At 49.0% G+C, this 9,784-nt stretch overlaps 1 protein-coding gene across 3 annotated transcripts; it reads right to left on the bottom strand.

The window, feature by feature from the left end:
* Positions 1–4,783: 4,783 nt before the first annotated feature.
* UTS2R (urotensin 2 receptor) lies at positions 4,784–9,150 on the bottom strand. Of its 3 annotated transcripts, XM_041459456.1 has the most exons (3): positions 8,857–9,066; positions 5,574–6,491; positions 4,784–5,462 (listed from the first exon to the last, which is right to left on the bottom strand). In XM_041459456.1, exons 2-3 carry the CDS (start codon positions 6,348–6,350, stop codon positions 5,202–5,204), a joined length of 1,038 nt encoding a protein of 345 aa, XP_041315390.1. In that variant the 5' UTR covers positions 6,351–6,491; positions 8,857–9,066; the 3' UTR covers positions 4,784–5,201. The 3 variants fall into 3 exon arrangements, with proteins under 3 accessions (XP_041315390.1, XP_041315389.1, XP_041315388.1); XM_041459455.1 differs by having other exon boundaries at positions 4,784–6,491; positions 8,857–9,150; XM_041459454.1 differs by lacking the exon at positions 8,857–9,066 and adding an exon at positions 7,937–8,048 and having other exon boundaries at positions 4,784–6,491.
* Positions 9,151–9,784: the final 634 nt, after the last annotated feature.

The raw sequence follows: 9,784 nt of genomic DNA, 5'->3' as shown, positions 1-9,784 counted from the left end.
ACTGGCAGAAGGAATGTTTTTTTCTAGGCAGCTCTGCCAAGGGGTGGATTTGCTTTCCAAGCTCTGCTCAGCCTCTCCTTTTAATGTCCTGAAGCAACCACTGAATTGAGAAGTTTCTGAGCACACACCCCAGAGAAATGAAAGGAACGACCTGATGTGGGAAATGAGTTTGTAGAGAATTTTTAAAGCTTGATAGAAGGTTCATATAGTATGTATTTGTGTGTAAATTTTGAGGTAAGAAATCTTGATTTAGAAATGTTATAGAATAGCATAGACATTGTGGAGGGAGAAATGGAATTAGAAATAAGTTATAAAAGATGGGCTTGTAAATAAGACTAGATACTTTGAAGAAATAGAATTGTGAAAGATTTATTGTAGTAGGACTTATAAGGAGTAATTTTAGATTATTGGTTTTAAAGTATTTATAACATGGTGTGGTTAAAACTGATAGGTTAAGAAACAGTTATAATGTATTTTAATTAAGAAATAGTTTGCTTTTGATTGTGATGGCATGAATGATAATATCTGTTACGTCTAACTCTTGACACAAAACTAAAAATGTAATAAAAGTTTTTAAAACACCTCTCAGTTGCCCATGTCTGGGTCAGAAAAGGGTCTAATCCAACAACCTGACAGTCTGGAGATTGTCACACATGCCAGCCCTCACCCCCTGGCCCTGTGGGTAATCACTGAGCTGCTGACCAAGAGCCACAGTGCTCCACAAATCCCACCTCTCACCCAGCCAGCCTTGAGCTGCAAGTGAACTAAAATGTGCATAATGTCACCCAGATGCTGTCTGGGAGCTTGGGCTGAGGTTTTCCTGGGGCTTGGAAGCTGAAGAGCTCTGGACTGGCTGTGTCCCAGCAGGAGAGGTGGGACACTCAGCAGGACAGGGTGGCCCTGCACTCACTGGGCTGCAGGAGCAAGGAGGGGGCTCAAACTGAGCTAAAACCAGGCTCCATCAGCAGGTGAGGAGGGAGGTTTGTGCCTGTGGTTGCCGTGGCAGTGGGAATTGGGCAGGGGTGGCAGTTTGGTGGGTGCCACCCTGTCCAGGCAGGATTTGGGCAGAGGGATGCACAGCTGCTCTCTGCTTTCCTGCCTGGACTCTTACAAAAGTCCTGTGGTCTGAACAAAATGGAAAAAGGCTTTTTAAAATTAAGCATAAGGAAACTGATGGGTAAAGCTTCCTCCTGAAGTGAGAAATTGTGCTGTTTTGCCTCCTAAAGGCTGAAACGAGACAATTCAGAATTTGGAAAAAGAAGAAATAAAAGAATTTCCAGAAGGATTCTTAAATTTCTGGGTGGATTTGCAAATCATTTGGGTAAACATAGACGTCATCCTTTGCTGGCACAGACCAAAGCTGAGAGCACTGCCTGGCCCCAGCTGTACTTTGCTGCCTGTTTCAGCCACCAGAGTGGGTACCTGGCCTTTCCTAGCTGTAGGAGCACTTTGGACTATTTACAACCACACTTTCTAAGAGTTTTGAGACATTGTTAATGCTTCCTGGCTTAAATGGGCAACAAATTTGGTGTTTTGGCTTCTACTATCTGGAGTTCAGCTTGTGATTCCAGTTTGTGGGGCATCAAACACCTGAGAAATTGGGGGACTTAAGGATTTGGGATCATGACAGAACTCCTGGCCTTACCCCACAGGGGCAAATGAACAAAGAGAGCCAGGTCTGAGCTATGCAAGCCCACAGCCACGTGTATAGCCACTCCTCTTTCACACCAATTTCAGATTTAATTTATGCAAAGGGCTGCTCTTGGGTCTTGGACTGCTGATAGGTTTGTGCAAGGAGGAAGAAGTAGGGCACAATAGTTTTGCAGCTATCACTAAGCACACAATTAACCTGTGTTTTGGAGGAGGCAGTCCCTTCTTTGGCTTTCTCTGCTGCTCCTGCTCCTCAATATTCAGCAGGCTCTGGGGGCTGAGCTGTGCTTTTGTTTCAGGCAGAGAACAGCTCCCTGGTGTTGTCTGGGTGTGGCTGGTGCCCTGCAAGGTGAGTTTGGGATGCAGGGCTGGGACTCAGCTGCTTGGGATGTGCTCAGAGCCTTGCTTGTACCTGCAGACTTGGAATGCTATTCCCTTATTGCTGCCTGAGCTGAGTGCTGAAGGATGGGAGTGTTTGAAGGAGCAAAAACCAACTCCAGCCTGGGGTGGGAAGGGCAAGGCTTGAATGAAACATCTCATCATTCAGAGATGACCCAGTACTGACAGGAGCATCACCCACAGCCAGTCCCTGACCTGGGGGTGCCTTTTCTCTTGGCTTTGTTGTGCTGATTTGACAAACACATCACCAGCCCCTTCAAAGGAGAAGGGCTGAGGCTGTGTGTCCTTCCAGGGAAACGGGGAACCCCAGCTCCTTTCCCTGGCTATCTAGCATGGCTTTGTGCCTTCAACACACTGCTCAGGCTGCTTTCAGGGTGCTCCCTGCCCTGCCAGAGCCATGAAGGGCGTCTTGCAAAGCTTTTCTGTGAGATGGATTGCTTGGGGAGGGTGTGGAGAAGAGAATCAGAGCAGAGCTGCTGAGGGTGAAGGGATCAGCCTGAATAATTGAAGGCAGATCTGCTCCAATATCTTTCAGTAGCTTCTGCACTGTCTGCATGTGTGGGTGAGGCCTGGATGAGCTGAGATTTGCAAACCCCCTGTCACTTTGACTGTCTGATTTTAGGCAAGATGGACAGTGCTTTCTAAAGGCTCAGGCTGCAGTAGCTTTCCTTCACAACCATGGGAGCTGCGGTTCCTGAGCTTGCCTGGCTCTTCCTGGGCAAGGAGAAGCTAAAACTGCCATTTGAAAGAAAAAAAGGAGGCTAAACTTTACATTCTGCCTCATGATAAAACCCTGGCTATATAAGTGGAAAATGGATTCAGGAAATTAGATTGGATATTAGAAAAATTCTTCCATGTAGGGGAGGTCAGGCATTGGAATAGGCTGCCCAAGGAGGTGTGGAATCAACATTCTTGGATCCTTGGAAGTGACCAAAATGTGTGCAGTGCATGTGGCACTGGGGGACACGTGGTTAATGTGGTGGTGCTGGTGATGGTAATGGGTAATGGTAATGGGTAATGGTAATGGCTGGACTCAGTCCTGAAGGTCCCTTCCAATCTTTGTGATTCCATAACAAACCTCTTCACCCCATCCATGGGCTCCCACTCCCTCTCACAGGGTTGAAGGTGCTTCACTCTCTCTAATGGGCTCTCACTGATGTGTCTCTAAGCCCAGAGGGGCTGAAAGCTAACAAGTACTGCCAGGACAGGAAATGGCCAAATCTGTGGTATTCCTGCCCCTCAAGAGACACAGTCTCAAACAGTGCCAAGGGAAATATAGGTTGGATATGAGGAAAAAGTTATTTACAGAAAGGGTGATAAAGTTCTGGAATGGCTGCCCGGGGAGGTGGTGCAGTCACCATCCCTGGGTGTGTTTAACAAAGCCTGGATGTGGCACTGGGGGCCAGGTTTAGTTGGGGTGTTGAGGCTGGGTTGGACTCCATGATCTTGAAGGTTTCTTCAAAACCTAGTCATTCTGTGAGTTCTCTGGGATCAGGAAGGGGCTGATCCTGAAGTGGGAGCTGCTGGCACACTGCACAGCAATCAGGCTGCAGGTAAAGCACCCTGACCCCAGGAGCACTGCTGATGGGGTGTGTGGAGGGGGCTGGGAACACAGCAAGGCCCTTGCAGTTCCTGCAGCAGTTCAGCAGCAGAACTGCATGCACCAGAGCTCTTTCTCATTTGTGAATCTTCCCCCATCCATAACAAACTTCAAACCCATGCATGGAAGAGACAATGACTTGTCCAAGTGTATTCCCTAGGGAGGCTGCATGCAGATTGTGCCCTGCACCCATGAGCAGTGACCATTTAAACACCTTGAAGGGGAAAAAGATGTTTAAATTCTGAATTCAGCCTCAGTCTAAGCAAACAGAGCTCACTGCCAGAGGGATTTCATAGTGCAGTTCTGAGTTTGCTGCTCAGCATTAATTTGGTTCTAATTCTGTACCTCGGCTGTGTTGGCATTGCATCCTCATATCCCTGCTAATGAGGAAGCAGGGCTGCTGCAAGCGGAGGACTCCTGTAGGGATGCTGGCAGCATCCCAGAGAAGTTATTTTAGACTCACTGGGGAAGTTCCAGACATCACAGATTATATATTTATACTAATCATGCCTTATCATTGGGGAAAGCCAGGACAGGCACTGTACTCTTGGTGTAGGCAGGACTATGTTTTTATAGCAGAAAAGCAAAATCACTTCCAGTGAAGGGAACAAGTTGTCTCCCTAACCAAGAACCAGCACTTTTATAACTGGGAGTGTTAAGCACTTCAGAGAACATTGCTTTGCCCGGGGAAAATCACATCCCCTCAACCCCCTCCTGTCCCTCTGTCCCACCTGGACTTTGGAGGTGGAGGTCTGGTGCTTCAGGCTGGGTGTTGCAGTTTGCCAGCAGGTGTCCTGAGGACAGCCACATCAGAGGTTCCCAATTCCTCCTTGGAGGAGGGCAGAGGATGGAAATGCCCAGGACAGATGATGCTGCTCCTCATGGGTGCTTGGGGTCAGTGCAGTAGGAGATGCTGAGTGTTCCCTGCCTGTGGCACTGTCATGGGGAGGCCTGTGCTGCTGACATGGCGTAACTCCACTGCACGCATCTGTGTGACTGGAGAATCCAGCCCAGTGCATAGACAGGAGTGCAGAATAAGTGTGAGCATCACCCAAACCAGGACAAGCAACCCTGGATATGCCTCATTGTCCAGTCCTACCCCAAATGCAAACTGCATGGCATGTCACAAACATCAGCTGCTTTTTCTTTATTTCATTGTCTTCAGTCCTCATACAACTACAAATTTAGCACTACTGCTAAAGGAAAAAAAGAGCAAACTACAGCCATTCATGGGGTAACATAATTTTAAACGTGGTGAGACAGCTGATACTATTAAAAATCATGGCCCTGTTATAGGCTTTCATTATTGATGGCTACTTGAGGAGACGTACACTATAAAATATAAAGATAAAAAGTGAAAGGCTATTTAGATAGATGTTCAGCTGAGTGCTGCTAGCATCAAATCAGTGGCACTGGAGAAATGAGAACAGACACACGGCACAGCCTCTGGACTAAATGTGTGCACTGCCAAGGCTTCGCCTGCACAACGTACACTTTAAATCAAAGCAACATTGAAGTCAGTATTGATTGTTCTTGGAGACATATTTTACCTTCAGGCACTGCTGTTTCCCAAAGGAGCGTGAGCAAGGACGTAAGTCTCTGTGCAGTGCTGGCTGCTCGTGGACAGGGACCTCCCTGAAATCCTCTGGAAACGATTCCTCCTCTGGAAGTACCCACTGCTGCTGCTGAGGGACCTCTGCCTGTTCTTCAGGTACTCCCGGTAGTTTTTGGTGAGCAGGGTGTAGAGGAAGGGGTTGATGCAGCTGTTGCTGTAGGTCAGGCAGGTCGTCAAGTAATTAATGTTCTTCATCACCTTGGGAGATAAAGGGAAGGATTCATAATACTGGAAGAGGAGCTGCCATATCCAGAAAGGCAGGAAGCAAGCCCAGAAGACCAGCACTATGGTGAAGATTAAGTAGAGCACCTTCTGGTTGGGCAGCCTCTTGGTCTGCTTGAAGGAAGCAGTCTGGGACACCCAGTAAATCTTAGCCAGGCGGATGTACAGGTAGCCAATGACCACCCCCGGGCCCACGATGCTGGTGCCAAAAAGGATGCTGAGATAGACTTTGTAGGACAGCTTGCTCCAGGTGGGCAGGCAGATGCTTTTGTTGTCCCTTTGCACCAGCTGGATCATGATGAGCATGGGCAGGGTGAGCAGCAGTGACACCAGCCAGATCACCACAGCAATGGCCTTGCGGTAGCTCTTGGACCTCTTCACCGTGTCCAGGGGCTTCAGCACGGCCAGGTACCGCTCCGTGCTCATGACCATGAGGGTGAAGATGCTGGCATGCATGGTGAGGAAGTCCAGGCTGAAGAGGATGCGGCAGCCAATGTCCCCAAAGTACCACTTCTGAATGAAGTAGGTGCCGACGATGAAGGGGATGGTGAGGAGGTAGAGCAGGTCGGCCAGCGCCAGGTTGATGATGTAAATGTACATGGAGGCAGAGGACCGCAGGTAGTGGCACATCACCAGCAGGGTGTAGACGTTGCCTGTCACCCCAACCACACACATGAGCGACAGGATGGCCCCGATGGTGCAGATGGCAATCATGTCCTCCATGGAGCCGGCGGCCCATGCGCCGTCCCCAGTGGCATTGGCGGAGCCGTTGGGCCTGATTCTGAACACGCTGTCCTCGCCTGTGTCTGTCACCATGTAGGGGGTGGTGGAGAAGTGGCTGTCCAGCTCATCAGTTAGGGACATCCTCCCGGGTTTAAATGACAGAAGCTTTGCTCATGTCACAGGGGTCTGAGGGGGTTCTCTCTGCTCTGAGAAACGCGGCTGCAGGGAGCTGTAGAACCATTTCTCAGCAGTGTCTCATCCAAGGACCATCTGCATTCTCCACTAGAGGAAAGACAGCAAAACCAACATATTAGAAATCTGCCAGAGCAACACAAAAGTTCATTTAGAAGTTACCTGTCCCTGAGCACTGCCTGAATGTACCAAAGGTCTTTAGCACTGAGGCCACCCTTGTAGGGCTTGTGCTCTCATTACAAGAGCCCAGCTGTGAGATGTGTCCATGGAAAAGAACAAAAAAAGGTTGTGTGGATCACTGGAACCACTTACTTCAGTCTTTAGTTCAGGGTTGAAGTAAAAAAACATCCTTCCTAAATTTATAACAATGATTTAGAGCTATCAGCATGATTGTCTAAACCTCTTTACCACATTCTTAACTCTGAAGGAGCAGAAGACTCCGAAAAAGGGAAAACAAACTTTAGAGTTATCATTTGCAGCCAAATTGTCTGTTCTGTGCTAGTGATGCATTCAAAGTCCTGTCCAGCATTTCTGCAGTGTTTTCACAGAGCAACTTCCCTTGAATGAGAAGCTCCTCCTCTGTCCTGCAGTTTCAAACAGCACTCGAGTGATGGAGAAAAAGGCACTTGATAAAGCAAAATGCAGCTTCCCTGTGGGATTTCTGTGTCTGTAAACACAGGGTTTTTCACTCTCTCTGTCCAGTGTGACATCAGAGATGTCCATGTGTCTGTAAAACAGATCTGTTTCAGCCAGAGCTGGGTGTGAACCTGCCTGAACAGCTTTGAGCAGCAAGGTGTGAGACAACATGTGAGGCAACTCTGTGCATGGGAGCCTCTGCTTAGCTCAGACTCAGTGCTGCACAAATCAGGGTTGTGTTGCTCTGAATTCATTCTGGGTGTAGGCAAAAGGAGAGCAAACCTTCCTCAGAGAAATGCTGAAGAAGTAGCTAAAATGCCCAGATTTTAAGGCATACCAGAAGCCTGTGCCATCCTAAAGGTCACTGCATACAGAAGTGCATGTGCATGACGTGTTTTACAGCACTCAGACTGTCTCTTTTTCTTTGGAAAATGCTGAGGGGGAGGGGTGCTGGACTGCCTTGTTCTCTAGGGCTCAGCAGGCAGACTCCCCTCTGCCTTGTTCCACTGGGTAGGCTGGATTGGTTTAATCCTGGGAATTTGCAGGGTTTCCCAGTGAGTTAGGTGTCCCTTCCCCTCCTCACCAGCTCTGACTCCTTTGCCTCTTTCCTCCCACTGTCTCCTTGGCTGGAGCATTACAGTCCCAGGCCCTCCCCTGCTGCCCTTGTGTCACCCTGTCAGTGACCTCTGTGGCCCTTGAGGATGGACAATTTTCATCCTCTTCGTGACTTCCCTCACCTTCTCCCCATTACCACCTGCAGAGGTGTCAGAAAACACTCTGGATGAGAGAGGACAATCCAGTGCAGAGGGAGATTTTCCCTCACTTAGCAGTTGGGATAAAAGTACAAAAAACCCAGAGGAACACACAGAGCCCATCTCCCACCCCAGTCCCTCGAGTACAGTGAGAGACGAGCGTGGTCCTGCAGTGCTCAGTGCTCCTCCAGGACAGTGCTGCTCTGGGCTGGTCCCCACAGCTTCACCAGCATCAAGATCCATTTCCTGGACACCTTGCGGCCCCAAATCTGCCTCGTCCTGCTCCTGCAGTGCTGTGCAGTGCCCTCCTGCTGTAGGGCAGGTGTAGCCAGTCTGTCCCGCTGCCTCGTTGTCCCTTTTATCGATGCTGGTGTCCGAGCTGGCAGTGACAGTGACTCCCATGAAGGAGACACAGCTGCTTCGGGAGCTGTGGCTGCTCCTCAGCCTCACAACCAGCAGGAGGGCACAGAAATGAGCAGCTCTGCATGGGATGCTCCAGCTGAGCCCGGAGCTGGTCCCACACACAGCTCTCGGCTCGGTGTGCTGGTGGTAGCTCATTTTCAGGAGCATATTTCCATGGTTCAGGTGCTGCCTCCTTGCAGCTGCCTCATCTGGTGTCCCAGGGACTTGTAGCAGATTTGTGCCATGCTGGTGCCTGTCTGTACAGTTCCCTGGAGTGACAGCTCCTGCTGGAGAGAGCCGAGCCCACTGCATCTCCCTGCTCTGCTCCTCTTCGGCTGAACCTTCTGCTCCATTCATAAAATTCCTACAGCACCAATTCCATTCAGACACTTCACCCATATCCTGACAGAGCTAGAAGAGGAAAATTAAGCCAAATGGGGAGCCCTTGCATCATTTTAAAGTTCCCATCACTGCTGCCCTCATACACAAACACACACACACATGCACACAAAACAGAGAGCTCGTTATTCCAAGCAGCCATTCAAACATCTTACGGTCCAGGCGATTTTCCCAGCCAATCTTGCCTTTCCCTCTACAATATCATCCCACAGGAGTACCGTGCACATTTACAGCTGTAAACAGAAATTAATTTCTCCTGCTCAAACCTTGTTTTTAAATCCGGCAGATGAAGTTTCCTACAAGAAAGAAAATAATAAATTTTAAAAAAAAATCTATCTAGCAGCATCAAAGCTGAAACTTAAAGAAAGAAAAACAGAAAAAAAGAGAAAAAAAAAGGAAGAGAATCCTTCTTCATGGGCAGAGAGTGAGAGATCCCAGTGCTCTGTCGCATCTGGAGCGGCAGGGGCAGGAAGGGAGTGTGCTGCCAGCCAAGTATGTTTGAAATCTGGGCGCTCTTAATACTCTCATTGCCCTCCCTCCACTCGTGCCGGCTATTTTTGCTCCCTGGTGACGTTAGGCATAGCGTGGCTTTGCTGCAGCCTGTTTAAAGCAGCAGGGTTTGATAAGCGTGGCTCGCCTTCCCTGCCCCGCTCTGGGCATCACAGGGTTGTTCCATCCCAGGAGCGGTGGAAGGCAAAGCACACGGAGAGGGAGAATTCCTGAATTCCCGAATTCCCAAATTCCAGAATTCCTGATTGCTGATGCTGCCCCAGCATGGCAGGGGAAGGAGAGTGGGCCAGGGAGGGTTAAAATCCCACATTCCTGCGGGAGGGTGGGCTGCCCAGGGAAGCAGCAGAGCTCCTTGATTTGGAGATCAATTCCAAAGCGAAGCAGAAGTTTATTCGGGTTGGATGGCGTGTTAACAGATGAATCTGTGCAGTGAGGTCACACGTCACAGCATCTGAGACATTTCAGGCTGGCGGTAACAAAATATTACAGAAGTTGTTCGGGGGCTGGGCGATACTTGTGAGAAATGATACTTTCAAACATTTTGAAAAGGTTTATTAAAACCGTATCAAAAATTACAACAGAAGACAATAGAGAAAAAAACCCACAGATTTTCCCCACCAAGTGCCCATCCACACAATGGATGTTCTGCCTTTTAACCCTTTAGCCCCTCCCAAAGTTCTGTCC

This window comes from Pyrgilauda ruficollis, unplaced genomic scaffold (assembly GCF_017590135.1).
Source record: "Pyrgilauda ruficollis isolate IOZ18807 unplaced genomic scaffold, ASM1759013v1 scaffold136, whole genome shotgun sequence".
Lineage (NCBI taxonomy): Eukaryota > Metazoa > Chordata > Aves > Passeriformes > Passeridae > Pyrgilauda > Pyrgilauda ruficollis.
Note: the sequence above shows the minus strand (reverse complement) of the source record. Positions and strands in the feature narration are given on the sequence as shown.

Bases quoted from the DNA above. Each gene is read 5' to 3' on its own strand.
- UTS2R (XM_041459455.1), bottom strand. From the start codon at position 6,350: ATGTCCCTAACTGATGAGCTGGACAGCCACTTCTCCACCACCCCCTAC.